Raw genomic sequence first — 22,808 nt, 5'->3', positions numbered from 1 at the left:
TTGAAAAGGATGTTGGATCATGGTTGGCTGGTCAAAGATAGAGCACAGGATGCAACAAGAAAATCATCTATGCGGGAGACTTCGATATATAATGATCGTATGGGAGTGGTATTTGCCAAAATTCTAGACGCATACTAATAATGGCTGTATTAAAAGGGATTTTCATAGCGGGGGATAACATAGAATTTAATTCTGGCTCGAGCTCCTTTAAATTCCAACATTTTGTACTTTTATGCTTTTCTTTCTCATTAAAATATGTTGTTCCTTTTTTTCTTTTTTAAAGACAATATATATATATCATATAAAGTCACGAAAGTATACCTTATTTTCGCCCTTTAACGTTGTAAACTAAAACCAGAAAATATGAATTGAAACGAAAAATAGGTAGGCATTGTTCGGAACCCTTTATTTTAATAGTATAGAATCAGTTCTATAAATGTTGTGTTTTTGTCGGTAGTACCGAAGTTTTCGGAGATGAGGCCGCTTAGCGCGGTATAGTTGCGTTTTAAAATAAGTTCCTTATTATGAAGTGTCGTCAAGCGCAAAGATAGTTCCGAACAGAGTGTTGCACACTTTCACGGCAACGTTGCGTCGTGCCTGCTTCTTTGATCTTCCGCTGGCGGAAAACTCCATGTCGTCCACTACGACTCCAAAATGGTGCACCACATTAGGCATTTCGATGGTGTATCCATGGTCAATGTATTTGAGTCCCGGACGCATCTCGCAAAGAATGCTGGCTGGGTGCATGGTCTCCCAACCGGTGGGCAAAATGGTGCGCAATGTCGGCTTCTTGGGCTCCTTTGGCACCACGGGAGCATCTTCACCTCCATCTGGTTGAGCAACATTTGCCGAAGGTCGCATTTCGGGCACAATAGAGCCATCGCGTTTCCACTCTTCGAACAGCTTAAATATGGCAAAGGAGGCCAGACTTAGCATTGGCATCTCATCCTCGGTGGCTTCGGCCTCGTCCTCGTTGGTTTCCATGGACTCTGCACCAGGTTGCACCTTGGATGACTTAGGGGTCATTTTGCGGATGACAAAGTCGCGCCAAGCCTTCTCGCAGGCTGCGTTCTTGGCGGACACTTTGGTGGGACCCTTGCCCTCGTACAGACTGGAGTTCACCGTGACCACGGCCGTGAATTCTCCATCGGGATGGCGTTCTATGATGATGTCGCCTATGGTTATACCCTTTACCTCGTTGAGGGCCATCAAGGCGTTCTTCGGCGTCATGGTCTGGCGCAGCTTGCGATTCAGACGCAGCTTCATGTCCCGAATGCGTTTGGACGACTTCTTGCGGCTCTGGAAGAGCTTTCCTCTGGGTTTCGGTTCCTTATTGGCAAGCTCCCCCGACTCCTTCTTGACGATAAAAGGCAAAGGCAGCTCCGGAACGAGAACTTTGACAGCAGCCGGTGGCAGAGGAGGAGCCACCAGAGGAGCCACCGGAGGAGCCACCGGAGGAGTCTGTTCCTGGACATTATCGCCCTGCATCGGCGGTTGGATCAAGTGGGCATCGGGATTGGACACTTCGCCGAATACAAAAGAATTGTTGCTGTCGATGTTTGGACTACAAGCTCGCTTCATCTTGATTTTCTCGAATTTTATTTTAGATTTTCGTGATGACAAATAACACGTGACAAGCGACAAGTGTGACCGTTGCCAAAAAACTAGTATCTATATTGTATATTGTTTTAACCTTTTTAATATGACCATGTTATATTTACTTTGGGTGCAAAAAAAGATTATTTCAATGGTTCTGCTTTGATAACCGTATTAGAAATAGGAAACAAATGAATTTCCTAAAATCCTAGATCGATAAGCAGAATTACCATCAAAATCCCCTAGTAAGAACGTCTAGATTTACGATAAAAACTATTTGCTTGCTAATTACCAGTGCATATCTTCAGCAGAAAATCTAAAAGAAGACACCCTTCAAGAAGAGTAAACGTAATTCCAGCTCCAGGCTAAAATATCCTTGCAAATATTTAAGCCAGCCAAAGGTCAGTTTGGGCCACAAAGCACGTGCCATTGTCGGAGTACTAGAGCAGGTGATGCGTGCAATGCCGACTGTATTGAGGTGGCCCATTGTTTGGCCAGAAACACCCACAGTGCGTGCACATATGCAAATATTTTCAAAGAGCCAGGCAGCTGCAAGCAGCCTAGAAACAAAGGGAAGCAACAGGCAGGATCAAATAGGGTCCAGGACCACGGCAAACAAAGGTGAAACGCATTGAACCTGCTGGCCAAAGCCGGAGCCAGGGATAATTTGTTTTCGGCCCACCTACTGTTCTGAGGTATTTGCATTCGTCCGAGGTCAAATGAAGTGGCCAGAACAGATGTATATATTTTACCTCAACTCTGGTCTATTGCACAACATAAGAGCTCTGAAGTTAATACCAGGAAAAACATTCACACATCCACTTTGTTTGCGTAAAAAATCACGCTTAAGTGTGAATCGCTCTTCGATGGAGATTTATCGCCCTATAAAAGAACTGTTCTCAGAAAGGATTTGGTCCAATATCACGTACCTTAGTTCACGGGAAACTGATAGCACGATTTAAGCCAGACAGATGTCTCTTTCGCATAAGAATCAACATTCAAATTTACGAATTTAATTCGACAAACACTTTCAACCCTTTTTGATAGGCCAAAAACCAAATGTGACAATTCAATCTGGAGCAATGCAGTGAATGGATTCCTTACAATGCAAAAGAATAAACATTTATCTTCCATGTTTGCGTAAAATTCTACGGGATTGAATAATCGTCAAATGTCACCGACAAGCTGCAAAAATTTCAATTGATCGATTGAGCCAGTGGGTTGTATGAAAGGCATGAAATCTATATAGGTACATAAGTGCTGGCAATTTTCGCTCTTGACATCAATGGGTTAATTCAGTTGTTTGCTTCGCTATTGGCAAACAATGTGGGGGCGCTAGAAACAAGATACAAATACAGCTGCCAATAGCTGCCAATGAATTCATGCAAAATTTGTTAAATGGGTTTTATTATCAATATTCTTTGAATAGGTGATCTATTCATTGATCAATGCAAATATTTAGTTCTTAGTAAAAGTAGAGAGCGAGGAAAAGGATGTACGCATATGGCGTTATAAAAAAATCCATAAAAACGGTAAGATTTTCGGTTTCGTTTTAAAAATGTTTATGTTTATTTATTTACTTCTGTTTAATAAGTACAAAGGCCTTTTGGTTATAACATAATAACTGGGCTTGCTATGAAAACATACTAACTATAAAATTATTAAGCAATTTAAAATATGTTTTAAAACAATATCAATTTTTGACTTCTAATTACACACATTTTTCTAGAATATGAACTATTTTGTCCATCGGAAATGGCTCATAGATATCTCACCACACCTCTCCAGAGATCTTCTTGGTCTTTCCTTCCATCGCTTACTCATGGCTCAAAATTAACCCAACTTGACCAGCATGAGATGGGGGCTGAATTGAATATGAAATGAGAGCCTCGAATGGCTTATTTCCAGAAGCATTGAATCATCGCATGGCGAGGCAAGAAAGTAAAATTCTTTGCAGCTATTCAGGCACCCGCACTATTCTCAAATAATCCCCCGCTGGCTAAGGTCTTTCCTTTGGCAATGATTCCTTGATTCCTTTCAGCGGAATAAGATTTTGTTTTTTAAGTGAAAAGAACACAAAGAGAAAGAAGTCGGCCAGCATTGTGCGTTGTGCGTGGAGGACAATGCTCCAAGTTTTAAAAAAGGAGCGGCCCAAAGGACGAAGGACGAAGGACGAGAACTGATCATGCGTGGTGTTATGTACGCTGTTTGCAGCCTTTTGAGGAAACATCTGCCCCGCTCAATTTTTTCTCTCTCCCCTTCTTTTTATGCCTCGTCTTCTTGGTATTGTTGCTGTTGCACGCAGGACCTCTTGGAACAGGATACTTAAAAAAAGTAAGCAGTAACATTAAAAAAATAAGAATACACCGTGGAAAATTCGTTGAAAATTTGGGAATATTTTCGAAAAGTACAAAAAACTTTATATTTTAAAATTAGGAGAGTGGAAGAATTTATAAACCAAGAATGATCATTGAAAATTTGAATACGATTATATCAATTGGTATCAAGAAAAAAAAATTATTAGTAAAACTAAAAATTATTCTTTAAAATCTATAAATCTTTCTCTAAAATAAATGATTTTTATTTTAAATTAAAAGCAATTTTAATTTTGCTATCAAAATTTAGTTTTTGCGATGTTTCTTTCAGTGAAGAGAAAGGCAATGGCAAGCTGTACATGTGCTCTGCACTTAATGCTGGCTCTGTACAGTCCTCTAGAACTCAATAAAGGACTCGCCTGTCATCTAGGAACAATGTCAAGGTCAAGCCGAGCGCGTGTCCTTCCCCGCCTACGACAATTTCCTTCGCTGTTTTTTAATAGAAAAAATCTCTCAATTTAGTAAGGCACACGCAGGATACGCGTATCCTGCTTTAGTTGCATGTGCGGCATGTGCTCCTTCGCCGGCAGCTGTCACTGGCAATGATCGTCCTGTCACTTCATCTTTTGGAGCGTGCGTAGTCTCAAAAGAAAACTAACAACAAAAAAAGGTGGCCAGCAAGTACAGAGAATGGGGAAAAAATGATTTGATATTTTTTAGTCTATTTCCTGCGGCTCAGCTGCTGTCAATTAACATATTGTCCTGCGCCCACATAATATCCTCGACCAGCAGATGTCTGTTCTCTCCATCTCTCATATGTTTCAATTCAATTTCTGACAATATTTGGCTTCTGCCAATCCTTTCGCTCTGCCAGGCGACAATTGCCTCCATTTGACGCAAAACCTTTCGCACAATGCTAGGATTATCCTCTAGTCCTGGGCAATCCTTTCTTTGTTGTCTAAATTTTGATACGATGCCAGTGCTTGCTCCATGGCCTTTGACAATTTTGCAACTGTTTGGATTTCGATTAAATAGGGGACATTATATTGGCAGATGGTTTCAAGGGGTTTGGTTAAAAATTCAGTTTATAGTTTAGTCTGATATAAGACTTCGTTAGTTTTCCAGTGAGTGATTCTTTGTTTAAGAATAGGGAATTAAAAGAAAACAAAAGATTATTTCTAAAATGTTTTTTATTTTACTTTTTTTTACAAGGCTTTTGTTGACGCGGCTTTTCTGAAACCAGATTGTTATATTTTATTATCATAAATTAAAGTGTAGAGTTTTCTAAATTTTAACTTTACTTGTTTATTTTCTATAATTATTTAACTTATTTTCACGAAGAAATTAAACTTAAAAAAATTGTTCGCTATATCAATCAACGTTATCTCTTTTCATTAAGTAAAGCCATTCCAAGAACTACACCTTATGGCTATTAAAAGGTCCCTTAACATCTAGATAGAGTATTTTCAAGGCTCATAACTTATCAATTTTTTATCAAAAAATTAGAAACAAATTCCAATAAGGGCAAAACAAAAATCAATTGTGTCCCAGTGCGATTCAAATGAATTTCTAGGCATTTGTCGATCAGCAAGACATTTGTTTTCCTTTTTTATGGAACACGCTCAGGTGATATACACACATTTAGGCGTATCGAGCCCCTGGGCGGACTGACCATGTCCTGGAGTTTCGTCCTTGGCCAAGTCCTAATCTCTAATCGCTCGTCACGCTGGCAAAAGAAAAGAAAACGCTGGCAGGACTCATTTGAGACGCTTTAGGACGGCGATAAGCATCGGCAGGTTCAAGTCGCCGGCCAAAGGACGAGGAGAAGGAGCACTGGCAGGTAGTCCTACCCCATTGTCCTGCTCACGATTTCGTCGTGGCCAGCAAACAGCATTAAGCAGACAGCAGCCGGCCCTTGGCAGCCGGCATTTAAAATGTTGCAATGTGCATTGTATAATTTATATCATAATTCTCCATGCATTGTGTCCCTACTTTATGGCTGTCCTGCAGCTTTATCCTGTTGCTCGGGCTTATCTTGATTTCAATTGTTGCTTCCCGGGACATACATTTTTTGTAGACCGTGTGGTTTTTCTACTTACTTTTTAAGCAGACAAAATTGAGACATTCGGAAATTAAATTGATTGATTTGTAGTTGTAAGTGTGCTGAAACATAGAACTAAATAAAGATACAGACAGTTCATAATACTAATTTTTTGGTCATAAACATGAAAATATTTATGCTTTGATATGAACGCATTAAACTACTTTCAGTATACTTTTAAGCATTTCCTTTTATGTAAGAAAATTTCAAAAATAAACTAAAAAACATTATTTTATAAAAACGTAAAGATAAACCCAAGATTTTCCCCAGTAACATTTTTCTTATCTTTTCTGTTAACGCCAATCAATTCTTTGTTCTTTTTCCAGCAAAGCCCATATAATTCATTTAATCCTATGCTCCTATCCAATTATAAGTGCATTGGCAAACCTATCATTGTGAGTGTCATCTTTCCATCTCAAAAGAGCAAACGACTTCCTTCCGATCATGCAAATTTTCTGAAAGGAAATGAGAATGCTGGAGAAAGGGGACCTGTTTTGCAACCTTTTTGAACCTGTAAACGATAGTTTCCTGGGAAAATCTTTGACCCGCCCCGTTGTAATTTGCCGAAATCCGTGATCCCCTAATGATTAGAGTTTGCCAAAGACACAAAAACTTCCGGTTTGGCAAAAAAAAACTAAAGAAGGAATACAATAGCGGGGAAATAGGAAGCGCCCGATTCCGATTCGGATCGTCGGACAAAAGATGCGTAGGTACCGAGTGAAAAACTCGGTGTACCTGTCACTAACAACGACAGATGCGTTGCAAGGATCTCGAGATCCTGGGCTCAAGGATGCGGAAGCGTCGGCCGCGGTTCTGCCAGCAGAACCAAAACAAAACCCAAAAAATAAGAATGAGAATGCGAAAAACAGAAATCAGAAAGCGGAAATAACAGCAGTCCCGAGTTCCCGATTCCAGTTCTGTGCAACAGTTGTCCCTGCACTCCCGCAATCACAACTGTTCCCGGCTTGTTTTGAATTTATTTCCATTTTTACTGCTGCCTTTCAGTGTTTTTTTTTTTGTATTTTCTTTGGGTCCGGCATGTGTGAAGAGCATTAAGCATGGCTCAAAGGAGGATGCTGCGGTTTGATAATGTCAAACATGTGTCGGCCAAGCCGTTGTGCATGCCTAATGAGGACGATGCCTGATGCACCGCCGAAGTCTGGGAAATATGCTAAGTCCTAACGGCAATCGAACCTGCCGACATGTGGGAAGATTTCAATTCTGATTGAAAATAGTCAGCTTTGGTAGGAGAGGAGTTATCAAGATAAGGGATATGGTGGCGGCATTCGACGGATTTTTGAAATTAAATAAGGAAGTATGGCACCTTGCCTTCATTATTTTTTTATCAGAACCAAAACACTATATATTATCTAACAATAGCCTTGATAAAAGAGGCTTAGTCAATCCAAATATTTTGTACTCATTTTATATATTTTGCGCTTTGATAATTTTCAAATATAAAACATTTTTATTTCACTATTTTTGGAATTCATTTATACATTTTAAATAGTAAGATTAATCGTCAAAGAAGTATTATCCTATATTTTACTTCCATTATAATTTTATTTACTTGTTTTGCAGGTACAAATAATTAAATTTAAGCAATTACTCCCAGCCCCTATAAATACTGACTCATCGAATTGTCAGCGCCACTTCAGGGGCATTCACAGTCCACTCACAATTTAGCCATTTGCATTTTGTCCAAAAACCACAAGAAAATGGAGCAGTTCCACGGCATTGAAATGCCCGATGCGAATTTATTGCGCTAAAAACCCCAACTGCATGCCAGATTAATTTCGCGTACCGAAATTAAATGTAACAAGCCAAAAGATGGCATCAAATTATGCACAAGGAATAAATATAAATTGATGAAATTATTGAGCCATATTTTGTCGCAATCAAATTAAAAGACAAAGGCTAAAAAGCGATAAAAAGACAACGGCTGGGAAGCGATCCTGGGCCAGGGCGTGATGATTGCATTTTAATGAACAAATTAAAAATCAATGCCCGACCGATGATAACACGTACATTGTACTTAAATTAAACAAATCCACAAAATTTGTTATGGCAGGCAGGAAAGGGAGGGGTGGAGAGGAGAGGGGAGGGGAGGGCGACCAAAGGGAGTCCATAAAGAACTGTCGATCGAACACCGATCGTGAGAATGGAAATGGCGACAATGTCGAATGCCGCCGTCTTCGCCTGCCTCCTGAACCCCATAAATCTTCATAAGCTTGTCACGTTTCCAGTGCAACAGCTACTCGTAAATATCTGCTGGCTAACCACGCTGACGAAGCTCTTCCCCCAAAATACAATAAAAATAAAATAAATAAAAGGAATCTTAGGTACATTGTCAGAAGGCGAAGCTTATATGCTCTTTGAAAAGAGTTCTGTAGATTTTTAAGAATCAGAATAATATTAGCTTGGTTGTTCTAAAAAAAATAAACCAAAATATTTAATTATTTTTAATATTGGACATGATCCTTCTCTATTTATATTAAATATTGGACATGGTCCTCCTTAACCCATTACAATATTAAAACTTTTAAAAAGGGAATGCATTTAATAGTATAAAATATATTGTAGAATTTAAACTATGGTTATTTTAAAAGTTTTAAGGAATCGTAACTTTAAAGAAAATATATCTAATTTTAATAAGTTCAAGTTTCGTTAGTAGTGTATATAGTGAGGCTACCAACTAGAATTCTTTTTAAAGTTTTAAGAAATCGTAACTTTAAAGAAACTAAATAGTTTAAACTTTATTTTATAATAATAGGGTTTATAAACCAATATTTTAAAATGTCTAAAGCGCATGATTAATTACTTTGAAGTGGTTTTTAAGGATTAATTACTGACACACTGGTACTGCGCGTCTGAAAATAAATATCGATTCTTTATAAGTTTGCTTTATATGTTTTTATTTTTTTAGTTTTTACAGCTAATCAAAACAAAATAACTCCTTAAAAAGGGTATAGAAATGCTACCGCTCACCGGATTAACAATTATTTTGACATCAAATAGCCGCACGCCCGAATCGGACGAGAGTTTTGGAGCTGAAGACGAGCTCTCGGTCTGAACCCGGTTCTCCAGCTCGGCTCCCTGTTGCCAATGGTAATGGTAATGGTAATGGTAATAATGGTAATGGTGACATTCGCCCGCACCACACAACCGAGTTCGTGAGTGCGATGGTGATGGTGTGTCTTGGTGGCTTTGTGACACGTACGCCGGCTCCTTCTCTTGGCCAAGATGCTTTCTGGACTACCGTTTTTTGCGGCTGGGATTGACTCTGATTTGGCAGTCGGGACACGTGTGTGTGAGCCAAGGCAGCCGCCGTCTCGCCTCCTCAATTTGTGGCAGCGTTCAATGAAATTCGGTCGTAAAAGTTGTTGTTTATCGTTAATGTTTTGCATTTCGGAAATGTTTAAGCCGCTAAGAGGGTGAACGTGAGGGGGGATTGGGCGTAATGAGTATAGGAGTTCAACAACTTCTGTTGGTGCTTTGCGTTTTGGTCAATTTTAAAGGTACACTTTAAAACCTTTCTTAAATATAAACATTTTTGCTAGCTAGGAAAAATTATTTAAAAATTACTAAAAATAAAAAAAAAAACAAAATATATATTATTAAACTTTAATTGACAGTTTAAATGTCACTTAAATATGAATGAAAGGTAGACTTGCAAAGTATGTTTTAAAAATTTATATCTGTAAATACATTCTAGTTATTAGTTTATCACTTAATTTATAAATGTTTGTACTAGCAACTGATCAATTGCCCCATTTACCCCAACCCAATTCTCACCAAAGATTTCGCTAACAAGTCAATAACTTTCCTAACTCTCCCCTTTTGGTGTGTGCGTGTGTGGAGAAAACTTTTCCCAGGCAGAGAGCTAGAAAAAAACGTCGTCCCTCACCAACTAGTGCGACTCAAGCGCTGACAGGCCCAGTTAGTGGTAGAAGGCAATTGGTAAGCCAAACAAATGCCGACACTGACGGTCCACTCATCCGCGATTGACATCTTCATCATAAATAAAAGTGAAAAACCTGCTGCTACAGTTTTTCCAGAGATCTCGATCTGAATGTGGCAAGTGAATGCCAATCAAGGAGACAAACAAACAAACTGACTGCGGCATAACAATAACACTGCCATTGACATTGCAATTACTATGGCCATTACAATCACAATTACCATCTGGCTTAATGAAGACATCGTGTCCGAGGGGAGGCTAACGAATAATTACTCCAAAACCTTACGCCTGTTCGCTAATGGGCCGATCAAATAGTACAGAGCTCTCGACCAGTTCCTCCAGATTTATTTTCAACGTGACGCATACTTAATTATCGGTGGATGGCATGGCACGCCCGCCCCGTTTTGGCTAGGTGTTAACCAATTCATTTCACTCGGCAAACTCGACAAACTCGGAAACTGTAACTGGTTTGCTTTACAGCTCCATCACGTAGAGCCAGAGTCAGAGGCAGAGTCAGAGCCAAAGCCCCCAGAGCCTTCATCATCGCCCGTTTTACTTCACGGTGGCTATATCACAGCCACATGGCTCTTTAATCTTGTGTGGCAGAGAGGCGGCAACATTATTTGCATGCTGATTAGCCTTCAATGTCAGTCGCCGCACGGACAGGTTGCACCTCACTTTCCCATGGGGCTTGGCTGCTTCCATCCTCCTGCTCCAATTTTCAACACTTTTGACGTGCCTGTTAATTGATTTAGAGTGCCAGACCAGATAGCCGGTGCGGGCAGCTCCAGCTCCAGCTCCAACTCGATATCCATCTCCATGTTGGGTCTATGATTATAGAGCGCCACTTGCTTGTTATGGCCAACTTTGGCTCTGGCCACTGTAATGACTCTCAGCCGCTGCTGCCGGTAATTGTTGGCCATTTTACACTACGTGCTGTCTCATGGGGGGTACCCCTGTCGCCCAGCCGCTCGCAAATGTTTGCCTAACTGCTCAATCGTGCAGAAATGACAACTTTATTAGCAGCTTGTGGGCGGCAGCGACAACTAGATTTACAAGATTAACAATTTATTTTAAAGTGCATGGATAAGGGATCAAAATTAATGCGGAAAATCTTCAAAAAGCGCTAACGAAAGTTGGAATATTAAACTACAATTTAATGATATTATTTTTCTGCTAGTCTTATAATTGTATTTATTTTTCATTATTTGGTATTGGCAAGATCTGACTATTTTTAAATATTTCTGGCATTTTCTAATCAAACTACTAACTAAAATTATTTTCTTCTGGGTCTTATATTTATTTATAAGCTTGATCTGCCTATTTTAAATTGTTTTTGGAATTTTCTAGTATTGATTTAAATGAGTAAACTTTTTTTTACAAATTAGGGGACTTTTAGCATAAAATAAATATTTATATCCTCAAAATGATAGTGGCCAATGTTGTCTTTCAGTTGGCTTTAATCTAAGCATAGTTTTGTAATATTGGGTAAAAATTAATGTATTTGTATAGTTTGAAGGACAACTAAATTTAAACTATGTGTGGCAAATCTTCAAGTTTTAGAAAAAAACCTTTAAGCAATAACAAGCCACATGCTGCAAAAGAAATTTATGTTTCTGGAAATTCCAAGCCATTCCTCAGGAAAGACTCACTTCCAGTTTACGAACACCTTGACTGTACTAGGCTACAGTAGCTACTCTTGTTTCAGCGACTTCCAATCGTGGCTTCCCCAGTGAAGGCAGCACCATGTGCTGGAAATTTCCTCCATCGGGCATTCCGCGAAAACAAAAATCACTCCAAATGTTCAGAGGGTCAGTGGAACACCTTGCCAATGGAATCGAATTCGGTACGCCACCATTTTTTTACGCTCGACGGGAATCGGAGACATGTGCAAGAGCAACAGATTGCCGAGGGGTTTTCAGTGCTTCAGTAGGTAGGGATAGGGATAGGGATTTAGATTGGGATGTGCAACAAATGAAACGAATCTCTGAGGGCTGGCAGTTGGTGGTCGCAGCAGGTACTTGGATGCGACCGAAGGATCATCAGCAGCGCAGCATCCTGAGTGCAACAGGCTGCACTAGCCCAAATGGATTTCCTTTTTTAACATTCAGGAGAGATTTACTTTCGAGTTTTGTTCTTGACCTGGCAGCTGCTCTGGCATTTCGGCAAAATGGTTGCAATCACAACACAGCCAGACCTTGGTTCCTTTTCCTAGACAAACATCTATGGACTAAATAGTATCTGCTGTTGGTGATAAAATCGCCTGTTGCTGCAGCGATTTCCAGACCAATACTTCCACATTCTAACCATGCCCTGGCAATTCTCCGATTTGGCCAACACCCAACGATTTAAAAGCGTTCAACTATTTACAATGCCCATTTGCCATTTCCATGGAATTTGTCTAGTTCGATTATGGCTTCTTTGTATTCCTGGGTGGATTCTTTACGCGGTTTTTATGCAAAGCAGCAATGTCTGGTGGCAATTTCAAATGGTTTTCTGATTAAATTGAAATAGGTGACAGAGGATTCATCAACATTTCGCAGAAACTTATATATGCAAAATGAAATCCCAGCTTGAAAAATTATTAATTTTTATACGACTCCAGTGATCCACAACATTATTAAGTTAAAATATTAATAAATCTTTAAAAAACGCATTTTCTGCTTTAAGAAATTTTAAATTTTGTTATTCTCTTTAATACATTTTAAAAATTACATAACTTCGAAGAATGGGCTTTCGAAAAGAACTGAAACAGTGCAACTGGACATCATACTTTATGCTTTTCACCTCCCATATTTAAAATGGATTGCTGCCTGTAGTATTTAATCAACATCAAGCTAAATTATATGCGTTTAAAGAGAGCACGGCAAAACAACTTTTTAAGAGTCAGCTTAAATTTTACTGCTGAAATTTATCGTGTGGAATGTTTGCGGCATGATGTCGCCCGTTGATGCCACACACGAAAAACTATAAAAAAGCAAAGCAAGTACGAAAAAATGAGGAGCAGACGCGAAGTGAAGCCTGATGGTCACCGGCTGGCCCGAGAAGGTTTTGGTTTTGTTTTTGGTTTTGTTTTACTGGGCCTTTGTTTGAGTTTGGGCCGCGAAGCCAATCAAAATCTGGTCGGTGGCAGCAGCAGGTTGAAAGTGGATTTTGGGGCATGCATAAATAAATGATCAGCATGCAGCGATCGGAGGGTGTGCGGTTTTTAATTACACAGACTTGCAGTTGACATTTTGGGACCGGCCCGGGCATATGGCACGCGTTGGGGCATAGACAGATACCCAAAAAAAAAAAAAAAAAAAGCGAGGACAGTGAGAGTTTGTTGACACTGGAGCCAGCTGCTCTGGCGAAATGTTTGAACAGCTTAAAGTTTGCCGAGCTGCTGTGTTAACATTGCCCAAACATGCCACAAAGGACACACATTTCCGCATAAATGTATTTCCTTTGTGGCAACTTTTGCCCCCCGAAGAACAAGCCAAGAAGTCAAAAGGAAAAGGAAATCATTCAGTTTCTTATTCGCATTCGCATTTCTTACTTCCACCCCAAACTGTGACGACTACTGTGTCCTTTGTCCTGCTTCGAGTTATTTTTTTTCCTTCTTTTGACTGACATTTTTCATACAATTGCTTGGCATTGTGTTGATTTTCCATGGCTGTTAAATTGATGGATTGCTGTGCGACTTTTGACACCACACACAATTGCAATTCCCCCTGCTGTCGCTGTCCGTGAAGGAAACTCCTCAAGAATCTCCGGGGAAAATCTTAAGCAAGCATGCATAATGGCAGTGACAACTGCTGCTAGTCTTTTGGATCCTTGTCGACTCTGCGACATTTACTATTTTTTTTGGGGATTTTTAGGAGACGTTTTTATGGATGTCATATTAAAGTTACGCTAAAGAGCAAAGAATATAGCATTTGGAATATAAATCTGTCAATCACAAATTAAGAAATCCGCTAAGGTTTCGATTTCAAAGGAGTTGAACTGATTTACCATGAGGGAAATGAAATAACTATTTTGCTACAATATGAATATTTTGTAATGTAATACGAACAGTTCTAATTCAATTTCAGAAAGTAAAAGGATGTATAGTAAACAATAAATTCTAAAATTATATTTCACCCTAATTTTTACTGATGTTGTACTAAGATATTTAGTACAAATTTCAAATATATTTTTATTTTCTTACAATTTCTCGTTTGTTGAACATTCGCTTATTTCTATTTAAACATGAAACATGAAGTGATGATTTTCTTTGATTCTTTGAGAAAAAAAATAATAAAATATTATATTTAAGCATATTGATTGGAGCACAGCATGACTCTATTTAAAAGTTCAATAGAATGTGATGGCCATTAATTTTTATTTTAGTTCTTAAATAACATCTGGCTCTGCTTATGGCCAACCCTGTGTTCTAAGATGCACTTGTTTCACTCGAAACCAAGTACAGATGTATCTATTACCCTCGAGAAGTTTTGAGTTTCTCCGCGAATCAGCTGACACAGAGAGATGGAGCGAGACAGGGAGTCAGTGGTAAATGGAGAGAGAGAGAGAGAGAGATACAGCGGAGCCAAGAAAGCGGACGCAGCCACTTGAGAAATCCACCTGCACGACTGGAAACGATCTGCGATCTCCGGGGATATACCCCCATTCCCCATCCCCCCTTCTTTCGACTTGCCGGCCCTGCAGTTTTAATTTTGGTTGCGTGGTTCTTCAGTTGGCGCTGCTATAGCTGCTGTTTCTACTTGAGCAAACTGCAGATTACCCAAGTTGAGCCCTTAAGTGTGTTCCATATCAGGTTTATCATTCGCTGTCATTGTCGTCGTGGCTCCGAGACAAGCATACGCTTCACTGAGCCAACGAACGAACGGATTAAATATATCATTTTTGTTCCCTCTTTAATGAAAGGGTTGAGCTGCATTCAGTTCGCTTCGATGGCCAGTTGGCTGGAATTGGAAGCTCTCGGCTAACACCTGAAAATTGCAGCTTACCCAAAAATAAATATAAAACGGAAACTTTGTTTCGGGGACAACGCACATTACACACTAAATATGCTTTATGAAGAAAGTCGTGGCATGGATATGGCTCAGGGGTTGGTAATATAGCCGAGCGTAATGATTGATATTGAGGAAGTTGCCCTGCGGTTGTATAACAAAGTATCCTTTTTATCGAGGTCCTGCACTGAAAGATTTTTATGTTATGTCAGAGAGTATGGAAAAATAACTAAGGATATTAATCAACTTACTTGGGTTATTAAAAAATATATACTTTCTCTGAAAAAATGCTAGCTTTTTAATCTATATTTATATTTGGTTTTTAATTAAATAACAAAAGAAAAAAATGTGTCTGTTTTCTAACAAAATTCTCCATAGGTACAGAAAATTAAAATATAAATAATATTTTATTTGGTAAAATAAAAAAATGTAGTTCAATTGACTAATTGAAGAGTAATATCTAAAGAAATTAAAAATAAAATAATTGTATGGACAAAGTTCTCCTTTATAAAGTTCGTTAATTTCTCTCAGCTTATTTTAATGCATTCGCGTTGCGAGTCGGGGGCTAATAAAGTCCTCTGCAAAAAGTTAACAATTAAGCAAAAGTTGAGGGTATAACAGGGTGACTTTAAAAGCAAACAGTAGGCCTCAATTTTAACTGATTTTAGGACTATCATAAATAAGTATCAAAGCTTTCGGAACGCACATATTTAGGAGAATTTTAAAATGAGGATCACCTGGCGATCGTTTCCCAAATTGTTAATTGTGGTACCATTGCTGCACTTATACCTGGCCCACTGTGTTCAGGCTGAATCTGAAGATCACAGACGGCGCAAGGAGTCGGGTAAATACTAAAATGACCTTTCTATATGTATTAATGATAAATCAACTGCTTTGTCAGAGCAACCTAATGTGGAGAATGTGAACATTGCCTGGCTGCTGAAGCAGGGTAAGTTGCGAAAAACATAACTGGACACCCTGTACGGAAGCTCGATGGCAAGGAAGTAAATGCCCACAAATTACCCCAAGCCTAAAACTTATCGACAAGCGTCGTCGCTCGAACTGAAACGGAAGCAGAAAGTCAAGGTGCAAAACCAAAAATCATTACACCTGTTCACAAACACAACAAGCCGAGGAAGATGTGAGTGTAGAAAGCGTAGAAATCGAATGGACAGCGGAGAATAATGTTGAAGGCACGCCAAGTCGAAAATTTAACGCTCGTAGTTCATCCGCAAGGGTTGAAGAAGTTCTTCTCGTGGTTGGGGTAGCAATGTTTCTTTTTTTTTTATTTTCGGATATATATTTCGGGGAAAACTGGTCACGGTGCATGCACGTCGCTGTCTGTTGCATGTGGCAGGCGACACAAATGCAAAGCAAACGAAAATTGTACTGTCTTGATATCAGAAATTAATAAACTTAATGAGCGGCCAGCGACAGATAGACATCTGCAACAGGTTCAGGTTGATGCAGCTGCATTTACTCGACTTGCAAAATGATTTGGCCCGAAATTGCATTTTAATTGTTCTTTTAAATTTTTATTTATTTTTATTGAGCCACTCAGTCGACGGTCAATGCTGGTAGTTGGCATTAGCACTTCTTTAGCGGACCAGCGACTGCAGCTGCCTTTCTTTGGTAATCGGAGAAAGGCCTGCTACGAACAGGTTCTGTTTATAGCTATTAATTAAAGTTTTTTTTTTTTTTTGTATAATTTATTATCTATTCATCAACAATTTGGGCAACAAAAAGGGTTGAAATTAGTCATTGATGGCAGATGCAAAAGCAGCTGGGAGAGTTTATAATATATACAATTAAACTAAAACTGAGTGAGATAACTGCATTCACACCTTTAGCTTGCGTTTTTAAATTGCATTCATAAAATACGTTTTATGAAATAAATTATATTATTTTAATTGTTTTATATTTTATATAGTTATATATTTAACAAAAATAAAAGCTTGAGAACCCTTTTAGTTTTACATATTATGTCCTTCCCTGTGAAGTCAAATTACTTCGTTCCGCCCTCCAACTCACTAGTCACCTGATAAAAAATATAATTGAGATGGTTGCATATAATAAGGGCTTAATTTATGGTAATCCTTTAGTCCATATTTGTTTGCCGAAATTATAGTCTGGATAAAAAATTTGCATATAACTTTATCGTGACAACATAGCTTAAAAAATAGTACATGGAATGAATAAGAAATAAAGGACGGAAAGGTCCGTTCATGGAAAGGCGAGCATTGAGATCCTTCAAGATTACCACCCTTTTCTTGTTTAAGTATATAATTTGCACGCCTTATCAGCCGGAAACTCGTATTCCCCACTTTTAGCAACTCCATTACGCAATGCTCTCATAATTATTTGCTGGGGAGACTTGAGCCACGAACCTTATTTTCGATCCGAAAAGGGTAAAATTACGGCATTCGGCGGATATTACTTAATCATACATTTGACTGGTCGCTACTACATATACTATATGCAGAGCACCTTGCACCCGTGATGGGGGAAATTGAAATGACAGTTGAGTTTATGACGGGGAGGGGCAGATGAGAATACGAATGCGTGTTTTTGGCAATGCGTCAGTTGCAATTACAAGTGACAGGAGGATGCACCGGCGATGGATGGAGATTGGGGGAGGGAGGGGGGATCTGATCCGCCCGATGACAACCTGCAACTGTCAAAATGTCCGACAGTGGCAAAAACTGTCAGCGGATGGCGGTGCCGGGCAAATGTGACGCCATATAAAATCAATAAATTATGAAAGCCGAAGGGCGGACAGAGGACTTCACCTCCCGGTGGTAGTGGCGGTGGCAGTTGGATAATGTATTCTAAGGATGCCAAAAAGGAGTGACGACAAACCGGTTGCAACTCCATCAGAGCACGTCCTTAGGGAATCATTCGATCGCCTGTATTTGGCGTTGATTGATTTAGTTATTGGCAAAAAACACTTCGCTCTCTGGCCTCCTCTTTCTTAATGAATTAATTAATGAAGGCCATAATTAAATTTGCACTTTGTGGCTTGGCCTGCTGTTGCATGTGCTAATTTATGAGTTTTTAATTATTTTTGCAATTAATGTTGTTTTTTTGGCATCAGCATTATAATTATTTCCTGGCAACAGGATCAACAGGATATGCTGCTCATTTGTCAGTTGCGAAGCGTTAAATCGAGACCCCAAAAAAACGAGCTTCCTTTATTTAAGGAGAGGCAAAAACAACAAAAAACGAAAGACTCAGGCAACGAACTTGTTTTTAGTTTGGGGCGCCAAAATTTAATATTTTTTCAGTTCTGTTTTTTTTTTGCAGCTGCTTTTTGTCTGTGTTTTTTTGGTAATTATTAAAAAGCATTATTTTCTCCATTGCCTGACAATAGAAACCGGCACCGGCTTCATTCGCATTGTTCCAATTTCCAACTCCCATCGAGGAAAACTGTCATTTCGAAAACCCAATTGTTTGGAAATGCTTTTCGTGCGGCAGGTACTCGTAGTTTCGTGCGTATATATTTTTATTTTTTGGGGGTGAAAACAACAGAGATCTTCTTTCCACTATGGTTTTTGTGTTTGGTGTCTCTGCTGCAGGTGGACAGCTCGAAATGTTCTCAGGCCAAAGTGAATGCCTCTTGTTTGGTACAGTTATAAAACCGTTTTAGATTTTCTTCTCTTCGCAGTGTATTATTTTTGGCCAAACGTGGGAACTAAATTCTGCAACAATATCCAAAGTTGATGAATAGGTTTCAGTGCCAAATAAAACACAGGTAAAGCTGGAACTATCGATGAACAAGATTTGGTTGCGGCGATTTATAATTTGATGGGTCTTAAAATGGTTTAAATGTCTTTTTTATAGGGAAAACCATTAAGATATTTATTGCCTCGAAGTGATATGATGATTTTTAAAACTTTTTTCTCCATGTAACTGTTAAGAAAACACTATTTGGATAATTGATAGAAAACATACAAGATCTTCCTCTAAATATTTGATAAAATTCTCACAATTAGTAAATTTTCCTTTTTACTTTAAGACATTAATTTCCATTTTCTTGTGCCAACATCTCCCATTCACTCTTTCTTTCGATGTACAAATATTTGTGTTATGCATTAAATGGAATGTTTTCTGTTTGCTCACCTCACTTTCCTAGCAATTTCACTGTCCATAAATATTTTCAACTCCGGCAGCTGCTGTCCAATCTCCGATCTGCAATCTGCAATCAAATGACTCGACAACTTTGCAGAAAGATTTCTTAGGATTTCTGTTTTCTTTTCCAGCTTTAGCTTAATTGTTTGCAAATTAGCTAATTAGTTAATTATGACGTGATTACAATGCGAGTGGCAAGGGCAAGCTGTATTCTTTTAGTTCAGGGTTAGTAACCCGATTTGGTTACTTATGAAACCATTTTCAAATTGAAATAGCCACGGCCGCTTACAAATTTCCGCAATTTCGGCCGAGATGAGATCAACGAAAAACGAAAAACGGAAGACGCAAAGTAAAAACAAAGCCGCAATAACCATACGAAAATTAAGCCAAAAATTTGAAAACAATGAGCTTGAACAACTTAATTGAGACGTTGTGGCTGCAAGCCCTCTTTGAGCTGGCTTCTTGTCATCGTTAAGGAGTTAATTTATTTATTATCCCCAGATTTTAACGGCTCCATTGTTTTTCGCTTATTCCAAGAGGGGGGCTGGACCCAAGAATAATAAAATATTAAACGGCAACCCCAACAGCAGCCGAAATAAAGAAAACAAAAAAAAAAAAAAAACCGAAAGAACCGGCTTTGGCTAATTAGGAGCTTCGGGGAAAATATATGTAACACTGAAAACCAACTCGAAAATGTTTCTTTTTATGGATGCTCATCTCTGTGCATGTTTCTGTTGTCTCTGCGTCGTTAGGCCTCCACTCACCTCCCCTTTCCGTCGTCTCCTCGTTTTATGATGTCGAGAGATTTTGCACCTTATGAGAAAATCTTAAGACTCGCTGGCCGTCGCTGCCAATCTTGTTAAACTCGCCTCAAAGCCGCATTGACACTTTGTTGCGCTTGCGCTTCGTCCCCAGCGCTTTGGATCGTTACAATCCCAGAGTTTCGAGCGGGAAGTTGGTCCGGCATTTCGGCTCTTTGCTCTTTTTTTTATATTTTTCATGTGGCTCTGTATTTGAAAGTCCGTTTGGCTGTCAAAAGCGTTAATTTTTAAGTGCCTAGTGAGAGTTTGTTTCTCCCCATCGAGTTCAGTTTTGGTCTTGGCCAACAGTCGCTCAAAGGCGGCTTTCATCTCAGAAGCAGCTGCCGTATAATTGTATGTGTGTCGGTTCGAGGCTTAATGAGAGCACGGGTTCAAGTGGCAAGTGTCTTGTCTATTTTTTATTTGCAGCATTCTTTGCCCCAAAATGAACTCATTAATTTGTCGCTCCAAATGGGTTGCCATCTTGACATTTTTCACTTGAAGTTTTCCCAACGACTTGGTTATTGACCCAGCTTTTCTCTTATTCTGAGATTTCTGAGATTTGGCACTCTTTTTTTGTAACTAGCAGAAAAGATTGGCACACCAATAACAATCAGCTTACATTATGTACATATATTTGAATTGAACATGGTAAATTTAAGTTTATAATTGAAAAGATAACAAATTTCTAATAATTTAAAAGTTCTTTGAAATCTTAACTTAGATTCAAAATTAAATTTTGTTGAAGACATGAAAGAAACTTATTTCAGTTGGCAATTTCCAAATGTTGCAAGATTAAAGCAGTGTGAATGATAAAAATAGAGCTAAATTAAGGTTTAAATTTAATTTTTCCTTAAAAAAAGTATTTCTATTTTATTTTATTTATTTTGCTTACATTATTTTTTCTATATCCGTTCATAGTTCCAGATATTCCCATCACAATTTTCCAACCCGCCTAATAATTTCCAACCCCCAAAAATCGTGCAAGCAATTTACATATTTTATATGTTCGGCCCAGCTAATTGCGAATAAAATGTTGACCCAAAAATTAAACGAACAAGCGAGTTATTTCAAATTTTCGTGGTATGTGAGAACCTTCTTCGTGGAGATGTGGCCCAAAAGAAATGCCGGCCTTCATATTTAATTATTTCAAAAATTGCATTTTCCTTCTGCTTGTTTTATCATTTCACATATATATTATGTATGTTATGTGCCCCGGTGAGTGAGTGCCATTAATTTGGCAAAAACGGGTGAAGGGCAAAAGGGGGGAGTTTGAGGAGTTGGAGGAGGCCGAGCATGACAGGAGAATTGGACAAGTTGTAAAGGAAATATTTTGATGTTACCGTTATTTCTGCGGCGAGGTTTGCCGATCGTTGTCCGCACTGAATTTATACATATACCAACATATATATGAAAATATTTTTACTTTTGCTCGTTTCTCAGGCCACTGGTAAGAGGCTAATAAACTCAATTAAGCGAAGTGTAAGCGTGTCCAGAGCTCTGGACAGTGGTCAAGTGCTGATGGCCGACAGTACATGGCACTTAATTGACCAACTTTGAGTTGCGTTTTTCGGCCAGGATTGAGGACTATGGCGAATGCAAATCCCGAACCAAAAACAAAACCAAATCGATTCGAACGCATTATCATCTCCATAATTCAAATGCTGGCAAAGACGTTGCATGACTCAGTGCGATCAGATAAGAAGCCAGCGAAAAATTGTTTGCAACAGACATAAATATGAAGAAAGGGGCAAAGGCAAAGCCAAAAGGCAAATAAAGCTTTCCGTGGCCAAAGCCAAACGTAGAACGGTAGCTGCCAAACGCTGTTGACACTTTTTCCCCCAGCTTTCGGTAGATAACGCGATGCCCCGGGTCTCAGCGTGAGCCGGTGGCAGTGTGCACTGGCACAAAGTCAACTGCAATGCCTCCTCATCGCTGATCGCAAACGGCGTGAAAACTGAAAAACCGAACACAAAAGCAACGCAATTTCTAGCCATGACTATGTGGAAAATAGTTACGTCCGTCTGACGGCGACTCACTGCACAGCATGCGCCAATTTCCCAGGAAACTCAAGTTGAGAGGGACCCGGACAGGGCTTGGTAAATATTTTTGCCACTGTTTTGAATTTGGTTTTTTGTTTTCTGCTGGTATATCTTTTGTTCTTGGGCTGACAATCCAACAAGCAGATGTCTCCAGTTGGCGGGGGAGTTGGGAAAGTAGCAAAAAAGTTCAAGGGAAATGATCTGACAGTCTTGGTCTAAATAATTCCTGTTTATAAAACCCACCAGGGGGTCACGAACATAAATCAAGCAAAGTCGAAAGACTTGTCCAATCTGACTCTAATAATAATTTTTGTTTTTCTCTTTCTCAAATATTAAAAAAAAAACTTTAAAGTCTTTAAAACCTATACAACTAAAAAAATTAAAAACTTTAATGGTACAATATTCTTCCAACGATTTAATAAGGTTAGTTTAAGTTCATATCCAGGACACTATTTCAAAAATATTTTAGTTCTGAACATTAGAGACAAAAGTTATAAAAGAGAAATTTATAACTTATTCTTAAAACTAAGAGCATTAAATATTTGAACTTCATATCAAGATGGCTCCTAATTTCAACTCTCCATTTTAATGACTTTCCTTTTACTCAGATGCCATTCCTGTCCTTTGTCGATTGCTCCACAATTAATCGTTGCTGCAGATATTTAGGGCGTTCATCGCACGTTAGCACTGGCAACGCCCCAAAAGCGAAACATTTTCAATGCGGCTCAATCGATTTCACGGGACTTTTCCCCTTGCCTGCCATCCTGTTCCCCTACAATGCTGCAATCCTGGCCATCATTCATGGCGACTTGAAGACAATGCGTTGACATTTGCGCCTCATGTTGCTGCTGGCCCTAAGTTATGACCAACA

The 22,808-nt window shown here is 39.0% G+C and overlaps 2 protein-coding genes across 2 annotated transcripts; one reads left to right on the top strand and one right to left on the bottom strand.

Moving 5' to 3' along the window:
• Window positions 1–385: 385 nt before the first annotated feature.
• LOC108135739 (double-stranded RNA-specific editase 1-like) lies at window positions 386–1,645 on the bottom strand. Its single transcript, XM_017256573.2, has one exon. It carries the CDS (start codon window positions 1,579–1,581, stop codon window positions 523–525), a length of 1,059 nt encoding a protein of 352 aa, XP_017112062.1. The 5' UTR covers window positions 1,582–1,645; the 3' UTR covers window positions 386–522.
• A 13,984-nt stretch (window positions 1,646–15,629) lies between these two features.
• LOC108135746 lies at window positions 15,630–16,486 on the top strand. The gene is made up of 2 exons (XM_017256579.2): window positions 15,630–15,811; window positions 15,869–16,486. Exons 1-2 carry the CDS (start codon window positions 15,694–15,696, stop codon window positions 15,934–15,936), a joined length of 186 nt encoding a protein of 61 aa, XP_017112068.1. The 5' UTR covers window positions 15,630–15,693; the 3' UTR covers window positions 15,937–16,486.
• The last annotated feature ends 6,322 nt before the right edge of the window (window positions 16,487–22,808 follow it).

Source organism: Drosophila elegans, unplaced genomic scaffold (genome assembly GCF_018152505.1).
Source record: "Drosophila elegans isolate 14027-0461.03 unplaced genomic scaffold, ASM1815250v1 contig_476, whole genome shotgun sequence".
NCBI lineage: Eukaryota > Metazoa > Arthropoda > Insecta > Diptera > Drosophilidae > Drosophila > Drosophila elegans.
Note: the sequence above shows the minus strand (reverse complement) of the source record. Positions and strands in the feature narration are given on the sequence as shown.

What these genes read in the sequence shown, in the direction of transcription:
- LOC108135739 (XM_017256573.2), bottom strand. Translation starts at nt 1,581, where the DNA reads ATGAAGCGAGCTTGTAGTCCAAACATCGACAGCAACAATTCTTTTGTA.
- LOC108135746 (XM_017256579.2), top strand. Translation starts at nt 15,694, where the DNA reads ATGAGGATCACCTGGCGATCGTTTCCCAAATTGTTAATTGTGGTACCA. An exon ending in CAGACGGCGCAAGGAGTCGG is followed by an intron (nt 15,812 to 15,868) that starts GTAAATACTAAA and finishes CTGCTTTGTCAG; the next exon opens with AGCAACCTAATGTGGAGAAT.